This window comes from Abramis brama (assembly GCF_963993115.1).
Source record: "Abramis brama genome assembly, chromosome: 5".
Classification (NCBI taxonomy): domain Eukaryota; kingdom Metazoa; phylum Chordata; class Actinopteri; order Cypriniformes; family Leuciscidae; genus Abramis; species Abramis brama.
Window position 1 is genome coordinate 38,806,987 of NC_139967.1, and position 27,514 is coordinate 38,834,500.

General features: G+C 37.6%; 1 protein-coding gene across 1 annotated transcript in view; it reads left to right on the forward strand.

Moving 5' to 3' along the window:
* Nucleotides 1-1,328: 1,328 nt before the first annotated feature.
* pcsk5a (proprotein convertase subtilisin/kexin type 5a) overlaps nucleotides 1,329-27,514 on the forward strand; it is a gene marked incomplete at its 5' end in the record, with an annotated part of 46,197 nt that continues 20,011 nt past the window's right edge. The window contains 27 exons of the mRNA XM_084114100.1: nucleotides 1,329-1,490; nucleotides 3,596-3,700; nucleotides 3,967-4,080; nucleotides 5,220-5,354; nucleotides 6,205-6,281; nucleotides 6,417-6,505; nucleotides 6,638-6,810; nucleotides 8,300-8,512; nucleotides 8,597-8,697; nucleotides 9,032-9,135; nucleotides 10,397-10,514; nucleotides 11,292-11,480; nucleotides 12,477-12,613; nucleotides 12,737-12,856; nucleotides 14,320-14,422; nucleotides 14,503-14,693; nucleotides 16,673-16,760; nucleotides 16,872-16,975; nucleotides 19,459-19,597; nucleotides 19,688-19,803; nucleotides 19,915-20,017; nucleotides 20,775-20,911; nucleotides 21,498-21,698; nucleotides 22,616-22,684; nucleotides 23,833-23,875; nucleotides 24,010-24,152; nucleotides 24,272-24,472. Of these exons, the coding sequence (XP_083970226.1) occupies nucleotides 1,329-1,490; nucleotides 3,596-3,700; nucleotides 3,967-4,080; nucleotides 5,220-5,354; nucleotides 6,205-6,281; nucleotides 6,417-6,505; nucleotides 6,638-6,810; nucleotides 8,300-8,512; nucleotides 8,597-8,697; nucleotides 9,032-9,135; nucleotides 10,397-10,514; nucleotides 11,292-11,480; nucleotides 12,477-12,613; nucleotides 12,737-12,856; nucleotides 14,320-14,422; nucleotides 14,503-14,693; nucleotides 16,673-16,760; nucleotides 16,872-16,975; nucleotides 19,459-19,597; nucleotides 19,688-19,803; nucleotides 19,915-20,017; nucleotides 20,775-20,911; nucleotides 21,498-21,698; nucleotides 22,616-22,684; nucleotides 23,833-23,875; nucleotides 24,010-24,152; nucleotides 24,272-24,472 (3,475 nt within the window). The remainder of the gene's footprint in view (nucleotides 1,491-3,595; nucleotides 3,701-3,966; nucleotides 4,081-5,219; nucleotides 5,355-6,204; nucleotides 6,282-6,416; nucleotides 6,506-6,637; nucleotides 6,811-8,299; nucleotides 8,513-8,596; nucleotides 8,698-9,031; nucleotides 9,136-10,396; nucleotides 10,515-11,291; nucleotides 11,481-12,476; nucleotides 12,614-12,736; nucleotides 12,857-14,319; nucleotides 14,423-14,502; nucleotides 14,694-16,672; nucleotides 16,761-16,871; nucleotides 16,976-19,458; nucleotides 19,598-19,687; nucleotides 19,804-19,914; nucleotides 20,018-20,774; nucleotides 20,912-21,497; nucleotides 21,699-22,615; nucleotides 22,685-23,832; nucleotides 23,876-24,009; nucleotides 24,153-24,271; nucleotides 24,473-27,514) is intronic.

The window sequence follows — 27,514 nt, forward strand, 5'->3', positions numbered from 1 at the left end:
TAAAATGATGTCCACACTGTGTATTGCAACTGTTCAGATTGATTTGTGTGTCCATGCAGCTCTTTTGTTTTCCGGAATATCTGCATTAGTTTCTATGGCAATGACGTTGCATTGATGGAGGGTTTGCATTTGCAATAGAGATGTTGTCTTATTTAAATTTTGCAACATGGAAATGTGTAGCCGCCACGCGGGACTACTGCGTCTTGAGCCTGCTGCAGAACTGTAGGAGGCTGGTATGCACAGTTTTTTTCCGCGCTCTTGTCTCCGCCGGTTTCAAAATTCAAAAATAATAATAATAATTTTCTGCATGTCCGGCACTTTGCAACAACATAACAGCCTTGCATAAACTACGCGAAATCCGATCAGAGCCAGATTTCAGTCGGGTATGAACAAAAATTGGATTTGGACTGACAGTCTGAACGTAGCCTATGTCGGGATAAGAAATAGAAGGAAGAAGTGTTGGGTCGTCAGTCCATGACTAAGAAGCTAGCTTGTTCGGATCTTTACCACATATTAACGTTAGTTTGTCAATTTCGCGCTCTATATGATTTAGCAGCTTCCACGTGTTTTTTCTATGGTTTAGATATCATAAATTAGTGTAACAATGTGTTCAGTAGTACATAAACAGTGCAATCCATGCTGTTGTTTGCATCTGAGAATCTCCAATATGGCCGCACATCCGGGTAACTGACCAAACCATGGCGTATAGGTGCACACACTCTACACTATTGTATACTGTATGCTTATAGCTGAATTTGAATTTGTCTCATTTTTTATGAAGTTTGCATCACTGATTCTGTTATTTTCCTGTTTATTTCTGCGAAGCTGACTTTTGATCAATTTAAAATATGAATGTCATCAAGATTTTAAATGAATGTCAAATGAATGATTGAAAAATAATAAAAAACAACTACAAATATGCAATACAAGTATGCAGCTCAATGTACAGCAAGCAGATGTTTTCAGAAAGCACACTAATTATGATCTACCCATCACTGTTTAATATAATATTGCCATGAATGTAAGTTAGGCCTGTTATCCAGCGTTCCCAGTGTTTCTTGTTTGCTGTAGGAGCACACAGTGCACCTGTAGAAACTGATAGTACTGTAATTGGAGATGATGTGCCACAGGCAACAGATGCAGTGGAGCCATCGCAGTGGAATAGCCCTCACACCGTCAAACTAGGTCCTTTAGGAACTTTTTACAATCATTTTGACAATCCATTCTGTTTTAGACAATTTCAAATCGCTTTTTAATGAGAACTTTTCAATGAGGAGTGTGATCAGACCAATACTTCTGCATGAAGCAGAGATCATAACCATCTGAAGATGACACCAACAGCACTTTTTCTATATGCAATTTTTCTTGGGATTGGACTCCAATGTGTCCAGACAAGATTATTTACAAACCGTTGGGCGGTTAAAATGACTGGTGGTCCTGATGCTGCTGATCTTATTGCAGACAAATATGGATTTGTGAATATGGGCCAGGTAAGTACACTGTAAAATGTTTTGCCAGTTAAATGGGTTACACTTTATTTTGATTGTCCACTTTATACATTCTACTATCTATAAGTAACTTTGCAACTACATGTCAACTAACTCTCATTAAAGTATTAGTAGATGGTAGTAAACTGTTTGGTTAGGGTTCAGGTCAGTAGAATAAGTCGACATGTAGTTGCAAAGTTACTTATAGTCAGTAGAATGTATGTTGGGGAACTATCAAAATAAAGTGTTATCGTTAAATGTTTCATGTGGCAGCATCTTGTAACAATTGAGCAGTTTCACTTATATATAAGTGGGTGCTATCACATTTATTATAACTTTGTATGTATTGTGTCCTGCTTTAAATTCTTATTATACGTCTGAATGGCCTAAATATTGTGCGATTTATCAACCAAGACAGTATGCTGTTATGTCTTCATGTTTTCTGTAAAATCCCAGAATTGCAACTGGCAACTTTTCATCACAAAAGTACAGTGGTGATACTATGATACAGTGATGGTCACATATGGTAATAACATGGTACTTTGTTATATATTATGGAATTTTCATGCTAGTCAAGTCAAGTCAAGTCAAGACTTATTGTCATTGAAATTGGAAGATGTTGTTTTTGCCAGGACAAAACTTCATAGACAAACTAATATTTTTATTGCACCAACTATGTAAACAAACTGTAGTTCATTTTTACTTTTTTCTTTCAAACTAGTCTTTCATTATAACCAAGCCCATATCGCTGGGTCACTGGCTCTTGTATAATAAATGTGTTTAACAATGCAAGACGAGCTCCTAACCTCGATGGCATCTTATACCCTACTTCAGTTAGTTAACCAACTGGCACACTTTCTTTGTCCCCTTACTGCACAAATAAGTATAGCAGCGGTACATTTAAGAGAGAATTAAATGTAACAGGATGCTCATGGAGATGTATATAAATGTAATTTTCACTTAATTGAATATCTGAGATAAAAAAAAAGAGAAAAAAGAAAAGAAAAGGGTGTGCATAAATGCACTTGAAATGGACATTCAAAGTCTTGGGCATCTACTGTACACTTGCCCAACAGACCATTGTAAGTGTAATTGAAACACTTCTATTCAAAATGTATTTTGAAAGAAATGAATACTTTTATTCAACAGGGATTCATTAAAATGATCAAAAGTGACAGTAAAGTAAATTTTAATGTTACAAAAGATTGCTATTTCAAATAAATGCTGTTCTTCTGAACTTTCTTTTCATCAAAGAATCCAATAAGAAAAATGTATCATGGTTTATACAAAAAATATTAAGCAGCACAACTGTTTTCAACTCTGATAATAACAAGTAACATTTCTTAAGCACCAAAGCAGAATATTAGAATGATTTCTGAAGGATCATGTGCCACTGGATTAATGGCTGCTGGAAATTCAGCTTTGCCATCAAAGAAATAAATTAGAAATCAGAAAATATATTAAAACAGAAAACAATTATTTTAAATTGTAATAATATTTCACTATATTATTGTATTTACTGTATTTTTGATCAAATAAATGCAGCATTGATGAGCAAAAAAGACTTCTTTCATAATCATTACAAATTTTTATAGGGCTAAACTTGGAATATTCCTTTAATATTACTTTTAGGTCATTTCGAATCCCAATGGTTTGTTGTGCAATGCATCATGGGATTTATTTGGCCCACAGTCTCTATTTGTTTTTTTTGTTTGTTTTGCTCTGTGTGATTAGTCTATTTCGCTTTGTGTCATTGAGCACATTTTCAGTGTTAGCAAGGAAACTGACTTCCCACACTCAGTCAATGAAATGTGTAACTGCCGTCTACAGTGGGGCTTTTTAGTTCCTGGTAAATCTGGTATGTCTTCAGCCAACATCATAAAGTCAAGGCACAGGGTGTCAAAGAGATATCAGCAGCCAAAGTTTAAGCTCAGCTGAATTGTGCAGTGCTAGCTCAGGTTGCCTCTGATGGTAAGTCTATCAGCGGTGTAGAATAACCCTTTTGTTGTTTCGTAGGCATACGTCAGGGATGGATACATAATTTATATCTCTGTCAGTCACACCTGAGCAGCGGCTAAAACAATCTTCTTCCCCTTGTGCCTCTGCAGATAGGTGGGCTAGTGGACCATTACCAGTTTCAGCACAGAGGAACCATCAAAAGGTCCACTATTAAAAGCATAGGGAACCACAGTCTCATCACCACAGAGACCAAGGTACAAGGATCATATACCTTCAGTCACAGAGACACCACTGAATAGTTAATAAGTTAGACTACACCACCCTATAAACACCACACACACTTACCAAAACAGATTAAGACAGCGGTACGCCAAACCACACGGATGCATCCTTAAACTTGCCAAAAACAAAATGATACAATGATAATTATTCTTAATGAATTTTTTCATTTAATTGACTGTGGTTTGTGAAGCATGTTATGTATGCAGTAGAACATCATAAATATGTTCTGATGCTGAAGGTGGAGTGGATCCAGCAACAGATGGTTCAGAAGAGAGTAAAAAGAACTGACACAATGGACCAAATCCACGCCACCACCTTCAATGATGCCAAGTGGGACAGCATGTGGTACATTGTTAGTATGCAACACATTACAATCAGCTATTTTATATTCAGATAAAACGCATTATTTACAGTAACTGAACCGAACTACTATGTTAAGCCAATTAATATGTGAAAATATGTACATTTCATTGTATCCTTTAGTTTTAAAAAGAGTAAATTAAATAAAAAAAATTACCCAATAGGGTATAGGACATAAGTATTACTTCTATTGTCTTTAAGGTTTGGGCAATAAGTATGCTGTCAAATGTATTGACAAGCATTTATGGTTAACTAAAATATACGTCTAATGAAACTTGAGTCACACTTTAGATTCAAGTCCAATTCTCACTCGTTAAGTTTAGATACTGAGTAGGAATGTGGTAGGATTAAGGGATGTAAAATACAGTATCATGCAGAATAAATCATGAATATGTGCTTTATAAGTAGGCTACTAATAAACAGCCAATATCCTAATATGCAATTATAAGCAATTAGTTAATAGTGAGAATTGGACCCTAAACTAAAGTGTTACCAAAACTTGTATTAAACATATTTTTAATTACACATTTGTTTTGATTCATTTGCAATTTACATTTACAATGAATAAATGTGCATAAATGAATAAATGTAAAATACATGACAAGTACATTTAAAAAATATTAACTTTAAATGTAATATCAAATAACACTCTACAGTTGAAATCACAGTCAAGTAATTTAGATGTGCTCATACTTTAGATGTGCTTTAGTGTGTTAGTAAGCACATCAAAATAAGTGTACTGTATTAAAGAAGTGAACACTTCTTTAATACATGACAACAGATTATTGAAACATTACTTTAAAATGTACTTTAAAGTAAAACGTTTAAATTGGCATTATTACAAAGTGTACTTTCTAAAAGTTAAGTGTGTCGATTGAAAGATGTCATGAAAGTGTACTCTATAGAATTTTTATATATATATATATATAGAGAGAGAGAGAGAGAGAGAGAGAGAGAGAGATTTTTTTTTTTTTTTTTTTTTTTTTTAAGTAGGCCTATACTTTTAAGATTTGAAGTACAATACAAGTGCACATTCAGTAATTACGCGCACTTCTTTTTCACAATTTAAGGGACTGTAGTGATAACCTGAGACATACTGATACATACTTATATTTTCCTACTGTTCTATAGCACTGTGATCACAACTGCTTGACTGACATGAACATCCAGGCCGCCTGGCGCAGGGGCTACACTGGGAAAGGGGTTGTTGTCTCCATATTGGATGATGGTATAGAAAGACAGCATCCAGATCTTAAACAAAACTATGTAAGTGCTTTGACATCGTAAGATTATCTGAAACAAATAAATTGGTCACACTTTATATTAGGTGTCTTTAACTATAACGTACTTACGTATGTAAAAAAAAGAAAAAAAGAAAGAAAAGTTTGCAACAATCTACTTATTGTGTTAATTCTGTATTGCAAAACACTTTTGCTGCTATTGAGGTAGGATACGGTTAAGGTTTGAGATGGGTTTCTTGGTATGTTTAGGTTTAAAGGTAGGTTAAGGTGTAAGGAAAGGGTCAAAAGTGTAATTATAGAGGTGGCTGATACAATTCTAATATACTGTATTATATGTTAATAATAATATTATATATACATTAAAAATAAATGGAAAACAGAAAATGTACACTATCCATTGACAAACCTGGTGGTTTATTTTCTAGTAATCAGTCAAGTGGGAGTTGTTCACTGGTCAATATCAATAATCTCAAATACTGACTGATTAATTGTCAAGACCAATATATTGGTCTATCAGTCATTTTGATGGTTCAAAATTGTGAGTGAGATATGCAAAGCCCTATTCATATGTTGTTAGTATGCTGGTTTTGTTCCTGTTACTCTTAGTTCCTTTTTTGTATTTCCTGTGTTTAGTTTATGTTTCCTTTGTTACCTTGGTTCTCATTTGCTAGATTACGTTCACCTGTGCCTTGTTTATTTTTTCATTTACCATTGTATTTAATGCTTTTTTTTTCTTCTTCTCCTGTGTGCCTATTTTCTAGTGATCATCTTTGATAGTTTGGGTAAATAAAAAGAAGGCTGCATTTAGATCCTCTTTTTCTCTTCTTTGCCTGACCCGCCATGATGTTATTAATGTGTTATTATATATGTATAAGGATGCAAGAGCCAGCTATGATGTTAACGGCAATGATCCTGATCCAACACCACGTTATGATGCCACCAATGAAAACAAGTCAGTCCATTTCCACTGTGACCCAGTGCAGTCTCACTTCCCTCAGCCTCCGTATATGCTGATTTTAAATACATTTTAAAATACAACGCTCCATACAAATACAGGGTTTTCCATTTCTTTATGATTTCACTAAAGACATGGAACAAGATGTGCTGGTGTGGTGGCTGCCTCTGCAAACAATTCTCTCTGCATTGTCGGAGTTGCCTACAATGCAAAAATTGGTGGTGAGTTATCAGAAATGTATTTTTATGTTTGCATGTATTATACAACAATAAACATTTACAGAATGAAGTGTGGTATTCAAAACATAGCCTATGTTCTTGATATCTATGGAGCTGTCCACTCTCCTCCTGTAGGTGTGCGTATGCTGGATGGCGATATGACTGATATGGTGGAAGCCCAATCACTGAGTCTGAGGCAGCAGTATATTGATATCTATAGCTCCAGCTGGGGTCCAGATGATGATGGCAGAACAGTAGATGGCCCCGGCCCTCTCGTCCGGCTCGCTCTGGAGAGTGGCATACGCAAAGTTAGTGTGTGTTTGTGTGGTTATGTACATTATTGGGTAGAGTTTGAGTAAAGACAACACTGACATTTTATTTTATTTTGGACTAAAAATACTCTACTTTGTTGGTTTGGTCCAAATCTTAAATTTTGACTTAATATTAATTCAAAATATTTATTTTCCCAAATAGTAAAACATTAAACTAAAAGATTGGCAAAAGGTTTTTGATGTCATTGTATGTCATTATAATAATAATATTAATTATTATTATTATTAATTATTTTATTTAGCTTTTTACAACTTAATTTTACCATAAACAAAAGCGAAAGAAGCTATAATATGAAAGTAGAAAAAAGAACTTGTTCAGTACAGACCCTACAAGACCCAAAGACTAATACTAGACCTTCTATGACATATTATTTCATTGTTGCACTTAAAGCTACACAATGTAACTTTTGGTCCTCACACATTTAATTTTGATAAAACTGCATGTTATTTGTGGAGGAACAATGTTTTGGTAATTATGAGTTGTACTAATCTCTGGTACACATTGTACAATTTTGGGCTGTCCCAGATGAAAGATGACCAATCGTGGTGATTTCTGTGTGTAGGCTCCTAAACGGTGGTCATAGAGAGATGTTCATTGACACGGTCTTGCGACCAAAGATCATCATCTTACAGTCTACATATTATTTTCTTTTCTTTTTTTAGTACATATCAGAAAATGTGAATTAAATTTTAAAAAGACAACAGTAAACATTAAAGTCTTTCGAAATTGTTTTTGTTTATAGTAAAAAAAATTTTTAAAAATCAGTGTACAAGGGTTGACACCCAGCATTCAAAAGAAGGTCTCCTGTTATTATTATTATTTTGTATGTCCTTGTATTCTTTTAGGTGAATAATTCATTTAAATGTTGCAAGCAAAATAACTGAAAAAATAAATAAATAAAAAATAAGCAGTAAAAATCCATACAGTAAAAATCCATTAACAAATTTACTGATATATCGCTTGAGACTTACTAATAAAAATATTATGATTAAACTTAATAAAGCTTAATCTCTCTATGACCACCGTTTAGGAGCCTACACACAGAAATCACCACGATTGGTCATCTTTCATCTGGGACAGCCCAAAATTGTACAATGTGTACCAGAGATTAGTACAACTCATAATTACCAAAACATTGTTCCTCCAGTCTTTAAATGCAAGATATTTAAAGTGTACCTAAAGTATACTTGCAATAGTTTTAGCACAATCAAATATACTTAAGTATATCTTTAGTTGGACCTCGGCACTATTTCTGGATAACTAAAGTACATTAAGTACAAAATTAGTTTTACCAATTTAGCAGGCTTTATGTAAATCAATTTAGTATACCAAAAGTACAATTGCAGGCAATTTAAATTAAGTACATACATATGTAAATATATTGTAGTATACTTAACATAAAATAAATGTATTTCAAATACATTTTAGTACATTTATTTTTCACGATTCCTCTTTGCTTCTCAGGGCAGAAAGGGCCGTGGCTCCATTTTTGTGTGGGCATCAGGAAATGGTGGGCAGAGTCAAGACCACTGCTCATGTGACGGTTACACCAACAGCATTTACACCATCTCAGTAGGCAGCACCACTCAGAATGGACAAAAGCCGTGGTACCTGGAGGAGTGCTCGTCTACTCTGTCCACCACCTACAGCAGTGGAGACAGCCACAGCCTGGGCATTGTGAGTTACTCAATCAGTGTTTGTTTGCTATGTGGGAAATTGGTCGATTTTCCTCACTGGACCCGTACATATGTGTGATTTCAGGTGACAACAGATCTGAGGCAGCGTTGCACTGATGAGCACTCTGGCACTTCAGCATCGGCCCCCATGGCTGCAGGAATCATCGCCCTCACGTTGGAGGCAAAGTAAGCAGTCAAGTCTAGTTTATTTGTGCTCTGTCTGTTAGATGTAATCATCTTTCTGTTAGATCTGGCAAGCACTTTGTGGTCAAATCAAGTGTAGCGTTTTCAAACCTGAGGATCTGTCAAATGGCGAGGGTAAAACACTTATCTTGGATCACCTCATTTCAGACACTTTGACTCTTTCAATTGGTTCAGAGCTGAATTCTGTCATTGCTGCTCATGGGCTTTCAGTTCCACAGGTTTTATTGAGCCAATAATGTCTGTAGGACAAATTATTTACTGCCATCCCTTTTAAGCATGTGATGAATAAACTCATTTCTTTGTTCTTCGTCCTCAGTCCAGCTCTGACCTGGAGGGATGTTCAGCACATCATAGTGAAAACGTCACGTCGTGGTCACCTGAGCGCCTCAGACTGGCAGAGCAATGGAGCTGGATATGATGGTAGACTAAAATAAGCTTGTATATTAAAAATCACTTATTATATATTATTCAACATCTATTCAATTTAGCTTAAAAACCAATTTAAATACTGTACCAGCACACTTTTACTGGTAAGTGGATTTACAGAAACCCACACATAAAAAAAACAAGATATCATGCCCACAAATAGTGATTGAACGATATTGATTTTTTTTATGGCCCACCATTATTAAGTATGTTCAAGTACTGGTTCAATGAAATTATTTTACTGCTCAGAACCAAAAATAACTTCATGACAACAATGATAGACTGATGACTGTCCCAAACCCTATCCTGAGCTATGACATGAAATATTACAGTAAGTTGCTTGCAAAGATGTGTATTTTTTTAATGGCCTTCAATAGAGACAGATACTTTTAGATCTGTATGGTGTAGTTACAGCATCTATCAGCAGAGACTCCACAGCATACATTAAGTATGCCCACATACTTTTAGTAGTGATTTGAGAAGCAGGTTAATTCATCCAAAAATGACTCATCAATTACTCACCCTCATATCGTTTCAAACCCATAAGACTTTCGTTCATCTTTGAAATGAAGATATTTTGAAGAGCTTTCTGTCCCTCCATTGACAGTCCACGCAACTACCACTTTGTCGATTTAAAAAGAGATTGAAAACTAATCCACATGAATTGAGTGGTTTAGTCCAAATTTTCTGAAGAGACACGATTGCTTTATACGACGAACAGTTTGAATTTACACTTTTATTCACATATAAACATTGATCACCGAACATAAATAAAAGTTCAACCACACAAGCTTGACGCACGAGAACAAACCTCATTGGTTCTTGTGGAAGCTCAAACGTGCTGCGTAACACAAGAGAGAATGAACTCTATTGGTTCTCGCACGTCAAACAATCATGCTTGAGCTTCTATATCTGATGTGTGCCTTGATGAATAAAAGCCTAAATTCAATCTGTTCATCATATAAAGTGATCGTGTCTCTACAGAAAATTGGGACTAAACCTCTCAATTCATATGGATTAGTTTAATGATCTCTTTATGATTTTTTTTAAATCGTCTAATTGGTAGTTGCGTGGACTGTCAATGGAGGGACAGAAATCTCTCAATTGTGTTTCAAAGATGAACGAACAACATGAGGATGAGTAAATGATGACAGATTTTTTTGTCTGAACTAACCTTTTAATAGTTGCAAAGGAAATGAAGTGTGCTCTCAATAGCAGTATGTAACAAACTGTATCATCACTGGCTCTTGTGCAGTTAGTCACCTTTATGGGTTTGGCTTGATGGATGCTGAAGCCATGGTGAAGGAAGCAGAGACCTGGAAGCAGGTGCCCCCTCAACACATATGTGAGCAAAACATAGTCCAGAATGGAAGGTAACTGTTTGATCGAAATCCTTGTACTTTCTCACTGATGATTCCAAACTGCTGTAACGTTCCTGTATTCATACTAATGCACTTTCTTTACAAAACTGTATTTACTACAACTGTGGTGGTACCATGCTGCAGGGACAGTGGGCGAAATTATTAGAACACGTGACAGAACATTTGTTTGCCTCCAAAACATGATTTAATTTCATAATGTTCATGAAACATGCAGATGGTTGCTCTGAGCACAACAAATATCAAGTGAGTTTTTATCCACTTTTAACTTTAGTATTTTGTATGTTCACCTTTTGCAGCAATTACAGCAGCACATCTCTCTGGCATAGTGTCAATATATTTCCTGAGAACTTCAACACTAATGTCATCCCATGCCTTCTGCAACTGAAGCCAGAGGCTTTCCTTTGAAAGCACAATAGATCTGTCCAGTTTATTTTCCAACTCGCCCCAAATTTGCTCGATGGGGTTTAGGTCCAGACTTTGATGGGTACAGTCCATAATTTTCACTGTTCCAGCAGATTGATTCGGTAGTTCCGGCAATTGTTAGAAGAATGTTTAGGGTCATTGTCCTCTTGGAAAATAACAACTGAAACCTCTTAAATATGCCAAGTGTTCTAATAAGTTTGGCCACCACTGTATATATTGGCACAGTATTAAATGATTACCAATATCTTCTACCAGTGGTATTCCTAGATACTTTAAAGAATATATCATTATTTTTGTTAGTCTTATTGACTGAAGATTCACTCAGATTCTCTGTATTTATCTCAGGATCATAAGTCCAGAGAGGGTGTTGAGGTCAGTGTTCAAGTCCTCAGGCTGCTCTGCTCAGCGTCTGCAGCGGGTGGTCTATCTGGAGCACGTTATTGTACGTGTCACAATCACACATCCTCACCGGGGAGAACTGTCAATCACACTGACATCACCCTCTGGAACCAGATCTCAGCTTCTCTCTAACAGGTACAAATATACTGAGCCAGCTCAGATGGACTGAAATGAACGTAATAACTGTATGATTTATTGAAATACATGATTAACCCTATAAAGCCTAATTTAATCATATTTGATGCATACATTTCTGAGGCTTCTGAATAATCAGTATTATTAAAACCTGTTGTACACAATCTTCTACATGGCTTCTGTTGTCTGATAGTACTTTTTAGCAAAGGCTTTTTAGTGTAATTCTATGCCATTATTCAATACGCTCTAAAATCATTACTGATTTTTATAATGTAAACATAAAAATAAATGTTAAATTGTTAGCAATATTTCAACATGAACACTTACTGGACTAAAGCAACATAGGTTTACTTGATTATCACATCCATATGCATCTATTTTAGAAAAATCATGTTAAATTTGAGTTTCAAATATGAAACATCAGGCTTTTGAGGAACGTTTATTTTACATCTCTCAATTATCATTATATTGAATTAAATATGCCCTAGATATTGTCTAGCCTAAATATTTAAATATTGTCTAGACATATCATTGGGAGATATAGAGTGAAAACTGAAATTTATATGCAGTTTATGTAAGTAGTCTTCTTTATTAATATCAGCAACTGCACCAAATTCCACATTTTTGCTCAGTTTGGTCCTCTGTATAAAACTGTGTTTTTTCCCTCTTCATCGAGTATGATCTACATATTCTCATACATCTTATTATATGATTGTGACCCATAAAAGCCTGATGTATCGATTCTCAAAAAAACAACAAAAAAACATATATGCAAACTTTTTGTTTGTTTTTTTGTTTAAAGAATTAATAAACTGTTCCATTTAAAGAAAATCAGACTATTATTTCATGTCTGGCTTAACTAGTGTTTTGTTTTAATTTAATGAATCTGCTTATAAAATACTATCTACAATAGCTATAAATCTTTACCTTTTCTCACCAATTCTTTAGGATTATCTGAGTGATTGTTTTAATCATTCTGTGGTTATTTCCTGTCAGACCAAATGACCACTCCAGTGAGGGCTTCCTTAAGTGGGAATTCATGACGACTCACTGCTGGGGCGAAAAACCAGCAGGAGACTGGATCCTGGACATCAGAGACACCCCATCTCCACGCAGAAACAGCCGACTCCAAGGTGCCATACCACCTTAACATACTTTAAACTTAACTGTGGTAGAATCCATGGTATATGTACAAAATGTAAACTACAACTATAATAGAATGTAAATTCTTTTTCCTTCTCTATTGTTTATATTAGGGAAACTGGTAGAATGGTCCCTGGTGCTTTATGGAACATCCACACACCCATACATGAGACATGAACAGCCCCGCTCTGCCCAGCTGCCTTCTGAAGATGACATCACAGAGGAGTACAATGGTGATTTACCCAATTCTTTAAAAGCACACTGGCCAAACGACTTTATATATTATAAATAAAAAATACATTATATGAAGTTTATTTTAAGAAAGTTCGGTAGCATGAGAGGAATGCTGTATATATAGTTGTCTCTCACCTTTCCAGTTTTCCAGCATCACCTCCACCATCTCTCGGCTGGTTCCTATATCCCAACCAGGGATATTGGGGGGAGTACTCTGGCTTTGTGCCAAACTCCAAACTCCAAACCCTCCCCTCGAACAGCACACCAAATATGCATACTCTTTACTCTATCTGGTCATATGTAAGCCTGAATTTGTGAAACAGTGCACTCACAAAATACGTAGACACTTAAGTCACAATTAAAATGCATGTACTGCATTAGATAACAAAATAAATACCAATTAGCATCTGCAGAGATTTGGTCAGAATTACAGAATTTAATTTTAATAATATTGTTATTTTTAAATTACTTTTAACCAACTAGGGTCACAATGATTTTTAATGTATGCACGTATATCAGGTGATGTGCAAGTCAGTTCTCCCTAAAGTTCATTACACATGGACATGTTACATTAAAGTGTCCAAACGAGTATATTGTTATATTATTTCAAACCTAGCAAACTTTTTGGGTTTGTTTTAAAAGTGATTTAGCTGTTTTTCTTTCAAATAAATGCAACTTGGTTTGATGTTTTATTATCTAATGCTGGAATTCCCAAACCTTTTTGTCAGCTGAACTCCTTAAATGTAAAATATTTAATTAAATTACCCCCTGAAATTTAACAATGCATTCACATGTTCACAGTTTTCTGTGCTACTTCTACTTCTACTTCTGTCTCTACACTAGCAATATTTCTACTGCTGTGCTGAGACATCCATAGGCTACACAAAAAAATGCTTTACTGCTGATGAAAAAAAAAGTTACTTTTAAGGGTGTTCACACATGGGTTCACTTTTTACAACCAACTAATGTTACAAGTTACAATTTTTGTTTTGGCGGAATATTGGTGAAAAGCTGTAAACTTATGTCTCCACGAAATCTTGTGACTGTATTGTAAAAAAGTAAACCTAGCGCTCATTGCATTCCCAAATGCACACTAAATTCACAACACATGCAGAGATGGAGTACGTGAGAAGCAGCAATTACTGTGGACCGAGCTGCTCTGAAAACATGCTATTATAATCTGCAAGCGTGTAAATGAACACAGTGTCACACTTCACTTTGAAACACAAAGCGCAACTGACTGTAGGTCTATGCTTAATCCAATCACACCATTTATTTGAATGTTACATTCAATTTAATTAATTATTAGCTTTTCATCAACTCACGAACCCCCATCAGTTCCCTCATTAACCCATTTAAGAGCATTTATGTATTTTTAAGTGGGCTTAACTGCCCACTTTTGGAGCCATTGTAAATATAATTATTTGTGAATACTTTGCTTTATCCCTCTACTCTATATAAGGCTCTTGTGACCCAGAATGTAGTGAGGATGGCTGTGAAGGACCTGGATCCCACCAATGTGTTTCCTGCTTGCACTTTTTCCTAAAGTTCAAAAATAACACACGGTCAGGAATTTTTACTTTTCTCTTCGGTCCTTTCCTTCTTCATAAAAAGTTTACTGATGCTACACTAACTCATTTTTCAGGACCTGTGTGTCTGAGTGTCCAGGCGGGTACTGGGGGGATAAGAACAGGTGTAAGAAGTGTTACTCCTTCTGTAAGTCGTGTTTAGGCAGCCGCAGTGATCAGTGCACAGCCTGTAGGTCTGGATACTATCTGAACGAGGAAAAGAACAACTGTGTGACCAGCTGTGAGGATGGCTACTATCTTCACCACGGTAAGAGTGATGCCACCATGTCAATAAGACTGAAAAGCAAGTGGGTTACTTGTTTAAAAAAAATAAACCAAGTACATTACACATTACTCTTAGAGTCCCCCTGTAGTCAATAATTGTATAACTTAAAACTCATCTTTGCTCACCAAAATTACATATTTAAACATTTTTCCTTGAAAAAAAAAAAATTCTTCATGCCTTAAAATAGCTTGAATGTAACTCTACACCCTTGCCTCATATAGTATACATGGTTCTATATGCAAATTAGCCCCACCTCCACTCAGTCACACCAGAGATCCAGAGATCCACTTGAGATTGACGATCACACGTTGACGTGTTTGGTTACAAGGTAGTTTGTGACGTCAGAAACACCAGCGATTTCAAACCGCAATTTTAAAGAGAAATGACTCAGCAATTGTGTTGACTTATGAATTTGCACATGGTTTGTCTTAAACCGTATTAAAAATACCACATGGACATATAACCAACATTAAAAGCTTGATTTTCACCACAGGGGGACTTTAAGTAAAAAATAAAGGTTCTTTCTGCTGAAAAATCCAGCATTGCTGGTCAATGCGTGTTTTGCATGCTGGGACCAGGTTGGGATGTCCATGGGAAGACCAGCTGGTGGTGGACCAGCTACACCAGCTCAGTTTTGATTGAGAACAGCATGACTATGCTGGTCCACCAACTAGACAGCACTATGCTAACTCTAACTAGCATAAACCAGCCTGGACCAACATGGACTTCGTCCTATAGTTGGATTTTTCAGTGTGGCTCATGGGCGTCGGAACCATTGTATATGGGTGGGACAAGACCCACCCACTTTTTAAGACCAATGATATTGGACCCACTTACTTTTACCGTCTCTGATTCGGCACATTTGTCTTTTCATAGTGCTGTCAGTCAAATCCAATTATTAGGGAATTCCCTAATAAATTAAACTCCGCTGAATCGCTACATTATATTTCTCAACGAGCCGCAACTGACGAAAGTAACCGCCCATTGTACCTTTCCAGTCAAATATTGTGTTGCAAACATCAATAACAGCTTTAAATTGTCATTGCTGGCAGATGACCATGGTATTAGCGGGATAATCCACGGATAGCTGTGCATTTAATGCACGACTTGGAGGCAAAGAACTGCCCGACGTGAAGTGGAGTTTAGTTTACTTCCCAGGTGAAAAAGACGTACTGTTAAATGTGTTAAAAATGCATTAAAGTATATTTGTATTGTACTAAAAACATACTCAAGTAAAATTTTTATATATTTAATAGTACGTCTTTTTCACCTGGGTTGTTTTAATTAAAAGGGACCAGAATAGCCTACATGAAATGGTATTTACTCCAGTAAAATTTTTCTGGGGGAGGACCCACCCACTTTTTTTTTTCTTCCGACGCCCATGGTGTGGCTTATTGGCATCTATGGTTCCATGAAGAACCTTTAACATCCATGGAAACTTTAGAGGTTCTTTAGATTTCTTCACACACTAAGAAAAAAAATGGTTCTTTAAGGAACTGCTGACTGAAATGTTTTTTGTGGTACCCAAAATTGTAGTTCTATGGCAGGGATGGGCAACTTCAGTCCTGGAAGGCCACTGTCCTGTAGAGTTTAACTCCAACCCTGATAAAAATTCACCTGCCTGTAGCTTTCTAGTAATCCTGAAGACATTGATTAGCTTGTTCAGGTGTATTTGACTAGGGTTGGAGCTAAACTTTGACTAGGGCTCTGACTGCAGCCACAAAATCTCAAACCCCAGCCACAAAATCTCATTGATCCAAAATCCTATTCCACATCGCTGTATTTTAAACTTCGCTTTTAGTGTTGATGTAATTGAACATGACTTAAAACTGGTTAAGTATTAGAAATGTTTTTAAAACGAGAAAAAAATGTATATATATATATGATATTTTCTGTGACGTGCCTGGTTAGGACACACCTTTTGACTTATTCTGTGTTCATGAATGTTTTTTTCGATGCAGAGGAAAACGTGTGTAGGAAGTGTAATATTGAGAACTGTATGAAATGCACCTCAGCCTCCATTTGCACAGAGTGCTCTGAGGGCACAAGGTAATATATATTTTTATTAAATGTTTGAACCTACTGATATTTCATGAGGCAATGTAGCCATGTCAGTCCACTGTAATGAAAGTTGACTGTTTCTCTCTTCGGCCCTTTCAGTCTTGTGGGCAACAGATGCCAGAAGAGTTGTGAGGCGGGCCATTACTACAGTAAGCCGGAGGACTCATGTGAGCCCTGCCACCCAGCCTGTGCTACATGCAGAGGTGGACAAAGTACACAACTTCCTTACTTGTGTGAAAGCACAGATACTACTGGTCAAATATTACTCCATTACAAGTAAAAGTTGTAAAGACCGATTTTTACTTGAATAAAAGTACAGAAGTACTTGTTTTTAAAAATACTTGAGTATCAAAAGTAAAAAGTAAATGTCAATGCATTGTTTTATTATTGTTGCATTGTTATAGTACCTCATGCCTCTGAAGCAACCTAGTGAATACACTGACCAGTTTTTAGTATCTGTGGAATTAAGTGCTTTTAGAATGTTACAAAATCTATAGAAATTAAACAACTGAATTGATTAAAAAGACTGCCATATTCATCTTAATTTTATCTATTAAACACTCCTACCACCCCCACAAAAAAAGTACACATCTACACTATGTGTATCCATTCATGCACATTTGAAACAAGTGGTCTGTAAATACAGACTGATCAGAAAAAAAAGAAAAAAAAAACAGCTACACAACCATAGTTGTATAACTGCCCAACAGCAAAAAAAAAATCAAGCCCTGACTAACATAACTACTTTCTACTCAAGGACCTTGACAGAAATGTAGTGGAGTAAAAAGTACAATATTTGTCTTTCAAATGTAGTGAAGTTAAAGTAACAAGTTTCCAGTAAAATAATACTGTATAAGTACAGATACTCAAAAAGTGTACTTAAGTACAGTACTCAAGTAAATGTACTTCGTTACTGTCCTCCTCTGGCTACATGTGCTGGTACAACGCACAGAAGTACAACACATCATCAATGACATCCCAACGAATGAATTAAGAACAACATGCCCGAGTCGAACCGATTGTCCACAACAATATTCGAAGACTTCCTACTGTAACTCTAGTTTTGTTTTCATCTATGATCACTCTACTAAATTACATTTTAAAATTGCTAGGATTAAATTTTAGGATTCCATATGGTTTATTAGTTTTTATATTCTACACGTTTTAATCAATTAATTTACTTGACTCTTCTAGTTATCTTAAGTTGTTGTGATTTACTTGATAAGGATTTTTAAAAATATTTTTTACTCACAATATCTACCCAATAAAATATTTTAGAGCTTGACATAACGGGTAAAATATATGTTTGTTTTAATATTTTATTTATGTTATACATTTTATTTATGACTTTTCCAGGTCTAGAAATCACACTTTTAAACATTAGGTTCCTTAACATATCCATGTTGTCCAAGACAGTGGGAACCCTGGATCTTCAAAGGAAATAGTTGTTTTAGCTTATTGTAATGCTTGTTTTGCCTTATTTAAAATAGTTTTAAGTCAACTTGCTGCCCCCTTTGAAGTTTGCTAAGGCCCCCTAGTTGAGAACCAATTCCCACATGTACTTTAGGATTCTTAATCCAAATCAGTTGTAAAGGATCCTAGGAATGTTCATTAAGGAATTCAACATAACGCACAAAAATCTGTTATAACATAGTTCCCGATAGGACTGTTATGATTATGAATAATATACCTTAGCTTTAGAATATCCTAAAGCCACAGATTTTTAGAGCCCATTGACCCCTGGAGGTCTGAGATATGTTAAACATATATAATTAATTAAATATTTAATACTAATACTATTTAAATGAACATTAAGTAATGATCCAATAAGGAGTACATGATGTGATGACATTAATGAAATGAAATGTTTCATTTCTTTGTTCGGAGATGTTGAATGTTCAGAAAATTCATAGTTTTTATCCACTTGTTAGTCGTGACATATGCAAAAGCCGTTTATGAGCACTATATTTAAAGCACACATTTTAACACTTTAAGTATTAAAAAAAAACATGGTTTACAGTGTCTGGGCTCATGGTGCCCTGGACACCAATATTTTAACGATTCAGAGAATATGAATCACAGTCTAGCCAACTGAGATTTCAGGAGATTAAGGTTAGAATCATTTTCCGGTAGTACGAAAACTCACCGTGAGTGCACTGTATATTAGCACCGTTTGTTCTTTGCGTTTGTTATTTCATCTGAATGTTTGGAACAGTAGCAAGTGACGTAACAACTGAATTCTGTCATAATCTGGAACCAGTGGGATCAAACAAGAATCCTTGAAAATCAAATAAAAGTTCAATTCAAATCATTTTTAAACTGAATTTCAGTTTATAGTATGTTAATGGTTTCTTAAAGGATTATCATTCAGGATTAGTTCCAAATTATGATATACTGTAAATTCTATTAGCAATCAGCATTCCTTTAGCATATTGTAATTGTGGAACTGTAGGGCATCATACGATTTTTTTTCTTGAAATTATTATTTTTTTAACTATTGCACTCTAATACTCTTATAATCAAACAAGGGTAAAAAAAAAAAACAAATCTGTGGAAATTCTTGTGTTCTTGATTTATAATATCCAAGATTGTGATCAAATTCCAACAGCAATCCTGTAAAGGAACTTTTGACATGGACATTTTGTGTTTTTAACTGATGTGAGTTTGTTTTCATGTCTTTGTACAGCTGCAGGTCTAGAGTTATGTAATCGCTGTGCTGAAGGCTACCTGATGGAGAACTGGAGATGTGTGTCCTCCTGCAGTCAAGGTTTCTACGCTGTACAACCGAACTCTGACAGCACAGACACTCAGAGCACCTGTGAGAGGTGTGTGTGTGTGTGTGTGCTACAACCTCTCATCTCTTCAACATTTATCATCATCTCTTACCACTAGTTTGATTCTGTGTATATGTGCAGGTGTGATGTGAGCTGTCTGGCCTGTGTCGGGCCGGGTGAAGGAAACTGCAGTGAGTGTGTAGATGGACACACACTTCAGGATGGCATGTGTGTTCTCAGCCACAACTGTGGTGATGGTAAGTTCTGGTTCTTTCAGCCAGAGTATGCAACCTGTTGATGCAAAGTACTGTAAGGTTGTTGTAACACTATCAGATATAATTGCAATTAATTTATTTTTGTGTTTAAAGGGGAATATCAGGATGAGAGTGGAGAGTGTCAGTCATGTGATGTGTCCTGTCATAAATGTAAAGGTCCAAAGAGTGAGGACTGTATCAGCTGCTCCAACACACAGTAAGAAACCTTTTTTCAACAGTTATTTACCTGCTGAAAAGACTCCATGGCTGGTCCCAAGCATGGGATGCTGTTGGCCAGGCTTTTTAAAATCGGCATATCAAAATATTTTTTTCATGGATCTTGTGACTGTCAGGGTTATGTTCAGTTTCTGTTTGGCTGTTTTCCTTTGACCCAGTTTTCCCATGTGTTACACTGATTGTTAAGTGGTTGCACATTTTCCTTGATTTTCTCCTGTTTGGTGTGTTGAGTTTTATATTAAAAGTCTGCTTGAGTGTCCCGTTCATCGTGTGCTTAATTACAGCCACCTGCCAGTGACAATGACACTGAAGACTGGATTAATGGCTGCTGAAAATCTAGCTTTTTCCACCACAGGAATACATTACATTTTAAAATTTATTCAAATATAAAAATATTTTACAATATTTCATATATAATGAAAAATATATTTTTACTGTATTTTTTATCAAATAAATGCGCCATTGGTGAGCATAAGAGATTTCTTTAAAAACATAAAAAATCGTAATTATTACAAACATTTATTTATTTATTGGTGAAGTTTTTATCTTGGCAAAGTAAAGAAAGAATATATGTTGTTATTGTTACTTGTACAGGAGATATTCACAATATATAAAAGTGAATTGTGAAAAGTGATTTGCTGGGTCACAGGAGGCGAGAATAGAGAGAAACAGTTGGTCATTCAGTCAGTTACCAGTAGTTTCTGATAATGTACATTTCCTTTGTACTGCTTTTGTAGATGGCTGGATGAGGGACGTTGTGTGGTCAGCTGCTCAAATGGGAAATACCCATCCAGTGGACAGTGCCACCTCTGTGACCACACCTGTGCCCAGTGCCTTGATGCTGGTCCTGCTAACTGTACCAGCTGTGATACAGGTCAAGATTCATTTCTCATCCTTAGTCCAAATTGCTGCTGTTCCAATAACTCAACTAAATTGTGCAACTGACAGAAACCAATTAATCTTATTTCTAAGAGCTCCAAAATGAAAACTTGCCAAGCACCAAATGTGAGTAAAAAACGTGCTTCATAATACAGTCTGACATTTGCTGTTCAGACTTAAGCAAATTAAATCAAAGAGACACAGTTGGTTTAATGGTCCAATGTGACCAGTGTTTCAAATCTTATAGAAAATCTTTACCTTAGCTGATAATTTACCTTTAGCTTGGAAGAAAAAAAAAAATTATATCATGATCGAAACTCCTCAATTTCATTCCTGGCTTTAAGCCACCAAAATGAAAATAGGAGAAACAGCATCATGATGATCTCACTGTTTTTTGACAGGTGGTGAGAGACTGGCAAGTTTATGATGTTTTAAGTAACACAATGACCTGCAGTATTTGCTGCAAATGTACAAACGTGAAAATATGTATGACTAATACTTATTTTTTATCTGTCTCCATTTACAGTATGTGTCCCTGTGTATATAAATGTGTGTATGTGCTTGTATTATGTGTGCTGTAGATAAGTTTGGGATGGACCGACACCTGTATAATGGCGAGTGTTTGGATGCGTGTCCTCAGGCTCATTTCCACACAAAGTTGAAGGCATGTGAGCCATGTCCTTCACACTGCAAACTCTGCTCCACAGCCACACACTGCATCAGGTGTGACGACTCCTTCTACCTCAGTGATGGTCTCTGTAATAAACCGGGGTGTGGTGAAGGTATGGCTTATTGTACAGTTTTTTTTTTTTTTTGTTAGAACACACCAAAAAAAAGAGAAATATCAAGCGTAGCGTCAGTTCTGGCAGGACACGTTAGTCAAGCTCGCATCAACTGACTCTCAGCTGATCCACATCTACCTATAGACCTTATGTAGCCCCGCCCCTTTTCAGCGCTGCGCTCGTTGTCTTTTGACTTCCAGGCTGTATTTTCACAGCGATTTTCTGTGTTTATTAATGAATGGCTCGTTTTAAAATCTTCCCGGTCGACTGACATTTGTTAAGTCATCTGCTTTAAACAGTCCTCATGATAACTTTCGTTAACTTTACATTAAGTAAATCCTCTTCAAAAGCGAATTACTCCTGGACACCAATGCCATAGAAATATACAGAGCGACCGCAAAAACGGAAGTTAAAAGACAATATTCTAAAGATTTCTCTGGCGCACAAGGTCTATAGGAATACGATATCTATCACTGTATACATATATAAGCTCCTTCAGTATTATCAGCAGCTATCGTGTTTCTCAGGAGCTAATTACCCTAATTACCCTAATTTTTAATTATGTTACTTTAAAATCTTGAATTAATGATATCTGCAATACATTCATGTTGGTTCTGTTCTGTTTACCTGCTCTTATCCATGCTAGGCTGCATGGATGCGCAGGGAGTTCTTGCCCAGAACAGAACCATACTGCCAATCCTAACTGTATACTAATTGTCAATCGTATTTGAAGATAGTGGTCCTGACAGAATTAGCACAATGTCCAAGCTGCTCTTTTTTTATACAATAAAAATTACATTTTCATTTCGGGGTGAAATATTCCTTTAAATATTATTAGTGCTAGGCTTTGGGCTTATTTTTCACTTTCAGGACAGACCTCAATCAATGCAGTTAATTAGTTTGTGTGTGTGTTTTAGGGGAGGTGGAAGACCCAGAATATGATGACTGCATGTCATGTGAAGAGGGATGTAATAAGTGTGTTCTCTGTAAGTTCAGCAGTTTTTTTTTTTTGCATTTAGTAATCACTATGATAGTATTATACAATGTAAACCCGAATGCTCACAATAATTGTTTGGTTTGACTAAAGCAAACTTATATTAAACAAATTAGTTCAATCAAATTAACTTTTATGAGTATTTAGAACTTTCCTTTGATTTCACAAAACTGACACATTTTAAGCAAACTGAATTGTTTTATTGTTTTGAGTTTTGTGAACATGTTTCTTTTAAACTAGACAAACTTAAGTTGAACTGAAACTGGGCTTGGATTTCTATTTCCCAGTACGCGAAAGGGAGAGTAAATGCTAAAATTAAGTGTTGTATAATGTTTTTGTGCAAGATTAATGTTAAGTGAGAGATTTAGTGTGCACAGGTCTGATATGCTAATTTATCATTTAGAAGAGATTATGTTATGTGTTTTTTGTTTTTTTTGTTTTTTTGTTTTTTTGCATAAGTGGAGCATAAGCTTGGGTTGAGAACAGATATATGTTTACTGTTCTATATTGCCATACTCATTCAGCAATTGCTATGCCATGCTGATTCTATCAAAGCATTGTGTTACCAATTAGCAAGGTAGCATTTACTGAATTAGCTAATTAGCTTAATCAAATATTTCTAGTTAAGAGCAATTAAAAATCTGCCAGTTCTGCTCACTGAAACTTTGCATTTCCTAACTTAAAATGTTTTATGTAACTAATAACCTCAACTTTTTTGAGTTATGCCAACTTATTTGGGTTTACAGTGAGTGTTTTAGAATTTAGTAATCACTACGATAGTATTATATTTGTATGATCATTCTTGGGATTAGTTTTCTGTTGGAGCACGTGGCTGACATTAGTGTTTGTTTGTCATGTGCTTTTCGGAATTTCAACAAAATGTCTAAAGTAAAAAAGTACAAAAAAGTAGTTTTAGAACATAATTGACAGATGCCACAAATTGTTTTGACTTCACATTCCACCGTGAACTACAGTTGTCAACATTTAAAGTGGATCAAAAAAGACAAGAACGGGTATTGTTCAAAATTCATGTATAACTTTGATGAAAGGTTTTGATCCACTTCAAATATTGACTACTGTATATTCAGTTGACCAGACAGATGTTTCTGAATAATTTACAGTTCCTTCTACACTTTGCAGATAATCCCAAACACTGTCTGTCCTGCATTGATGGATATTACAAGTAAGAAACATGATGTAACAGAACTATCTGCTGGCTTGTATGTGTATGTTCTTGTGAAAGAAAGAATGGAAGGTTATTTTACAGATGTGTGCTGCTCTGAAATGTGACTGAAATGCTCTGTGTGTGTTGCACAGGTTTGAGGAGGGCTGCTATAAGAACTGTCCTGCTAAGACATACACAGTGGAGGAGACCATGAGCTGTGTGTCCTGTGAGCATGACTGTGTCAGCTGTGATGAAGATGAGTGCCACTGGTGTGAAGCTGACCTCTTCCTGTCAGGTTAGGCTTAAAACGATTTGCATTCATGGTATACATTTTATCAGTTCATGCATTTCCTTGGAATCAAACGTCTTCAAGGTCGAATCAAAGGTTATTCACAAGTTTAATGTACCCTACAGATGGGAAGTGTGTGCAGGAATGTCCCGATGGTTTCTATGGTGATGAAGATTCTCAGGAGTGTGAGGAATGTCACTCAGACTGCAGTTTATGTAGTGGGCCGGAGGACAGTGACTGTGACAGCTGCATTGATGGACTGACACTTGATAATGGAGCTTGTGTGTCTGAACAGGATGTCTGCCCTGCACAGATGTACCTCACTGGTGAGAGCAACACTCCAGAGAGGAAAAATGTATTATTTAGAGACTTCTCGTTCATAACTCCAGAGTTTAATTTAATTTAGTCTCATGGCATAGTCCAGATAATTTGGTCTTGGAAGAATTTGATTTCATACGAGTTCATATTGAATTCCATCTATCTATCCATCCAATTTCCAAACCGCTTGTCCTATATAGGGTTACAGTCATATTGGAATATTCCTTTTGAAATCCACTGTCAAAAGGAAGACTTTGGTATATCTGAGCTCAGACATTGAAACTTAAGGGCAGAGGTCTTGGAGACCAGTGCTGCGTTTGAAATCACATACTGTCATGTAGATACTACATTTGGTTTAAAACATAAGAAAGAATGTTCTATTTAGTAGGAATATGGGTTGTATGTCTAGAAAAGATGTCTAGGAAAAAAAATATTTTTAATAATGATATTAAAGAAATATCATTTGTGACCTATACTTCATTAGAAAACGTCCTGAAAGAGGGAACGGAGACGTTCGTCGGAGGGATCCGGCAGAAATGGGATCTTCACAGAGAGACCAGTCTACTAGAGAAACTAAACGAGCCAATGCATATTGGCACCAGCTGCTTCTATCACACAGTGCGGGTATATAATGAGCAGCAGGTGCAAGGCATCCTTGGTTTTCGTTGAGGAGCTGAGCCAGGGACCCAGCCATCTGCAGCGATGGTACAACAACATGGCGATGGGACGAATGTTGTGTATGACGAGACGTTCCCTTTCATGTCGGTCACTCCAACGTTCGTCGGAGGGATCCGACAGAAATGGGATCCCTACCAACACGCCATGTAGTGTTGTTGGCCCTTTCAGTGCCCTGCATAAGCCTCACTTCTTTCCCTTTATTAGGGACAGAAGCTTATGCGGGGAGACCTGGCCACTGATGCTCCGCAAGACCCACTCAGTGAGAACATTGGATAACACTGGGAAAGCATGCCCTTCCTAGGGGAAGGAGAACGCTGCAGAAGCCACGACCTGCCTGGAGGGAGGTAACGTGCAGAATACATATACTGTATGGACTAGCCTAGCAGGGTAGTGCAACACATGGAAGTCCCTGGGGTGGTTCCAACCTAATCCTAGGGGGGGAAGCGCACTGGCAGAGATAGCAGAGCCCGCTCTGCCAAGGGAAAGACACTGGCTAGCCAACAGGGTAGCCATACCATGGAATTTACACATATGGGGTAGCTGCAGGGACCGCTACATATGGACACCCAGCCTAGCACAGGTTCCTCAATGCATACGAGTGTTAGGACTGTTGTCAGACGCTCCGCAACGTCTGACTGCCGTAGGGGTGACGGAGGAACTCAACAGGGTTAGTCGTCTCTGGGGAACACACTGGAGCAAATAGACGCACGTATCTGGCCGACCAGGCGAGAATGGCGTAGCAAGCCGACACTTGAGTGGGTTTCTCGCACTACTGGCCACTTGGGGCGAGTATACGGGAGGATACCGGCTCTACACGAAGGCTATAAAATCGAGCGAACGTGTTGGGTGTCGCCCAGCCCGTAGCTCTACATATATCTGTCAGTGAGGTGCCTTGAGCCAACGCCCAGGAGGAAGCAACACTTCTAGTTGAGTGCGCTCACAACCCAAATGGGCAAGGCACATCTTGGGATTGATACACCAAGACAATAGCATCCACTATCCAGTGGGCTAACCTCTGGCTGGAGAAAGCTTTACCCTTCTGCTGGCCTCCGTAACAGACGAAGAGCTGGTCTGAGGTCCTAAAGCTTTTCGTTCTGTCCACGTATTACCGCAAGCAGATGGACCATCTGGGGATGGAGTCGCCACTCTCCCGGAAGCATAAACTGTCGTGAGAGCTCGTCTGCTGCACGAGTGAGCTCGCCAGGGATGTGAATGGCACGAAGTGACCTCAGATGCTTCTGACTCCATTTGAGGAGATGGCAGGCGAGTTGTCACATGCGATGGGAGCGCAGACCACCTTGTCGGTTGATGTACGCAACGGTTGCAGTGCTGTCCACACGGACCAGTACATGCTTGTCTTGAAGCGGCACCTTGAAGCGGCTGAGAGCGAGATGTACTGCTAGAAACTTGAGCCAATTAATATGCCAGTGCAGCTGAGGCCCCATCCAAATACCTGAAGCTGCATTCCCGTTGTACGTAGCACCCCAGCCGGTGGCAGAGGCATTTGTGAAGACCACAGCATGAAGAACGTTTTCGGCATGAAGACCGTAGAAAGCCTTGTTGAAGCAGCCTCATATGAAGCAACCCGAGCTCCAGTCCCAGGAGCCTTTGAAAAAGTTTCAGTGGGGCTGCTGTCCTGCGTCTGAATGAATTCAAGCAGTTCAACACCGACTGGACGCGCTCCTCTTTCGATCTCTGCCCGTAAGACAGGAGCACCATTAGCCATCACTGTGGTGAACCGGATGCCCCTGAACTTGGGAGGGCACCAGGCGAACTGAATCGCATAGCCGAGTCTGATGGTGCGGATGAGCCAGGTGGATGGTCTGGGGAGCACTAGCCAGGCTCCGATAGACTGTACCAGTGAGACCAACAGAACCACAGACGTACCGCGGAGGGGCAGCGAGGTGGAGGACAGGGACCCGACCCGAGAGGCACTAAGGCGGCCCGGAGTGGGGTCTGGGTGTGCGGTGCAACACTCACCTGGCTCCACGGGTGGACAGAGGATGCGTGGGAAAGCTTGACTGCGTTCTCGAACCCTATGCTGCTGTCCACTGGCGATTGCAGAAGGGGATGTGAGTGGCTATGTTTCGTAATGGTGCACACTGTCGACCTCGCCTTCTTGTGAAGAGGGGAATGAGAGTGACGAGTGCACTGTCATTCTCACCCTATTGCCAAGAGAGGAACGAGAGCTGTGAGGCATAGCATCGCAAGCTGCCATTCTGGTCCTCTAGGGGAGAGGGGAACGAAAGCGGCGAGGCATGGTGGCATACACTGTCGTCCCCACCCTCGTGGCACCCAAAGATTTCAGAAACTGCTTTTAATTGAAGGTGTGGGTACTGCTGGCTGAGCCGCCATAGCCGGAATTCTTTTTG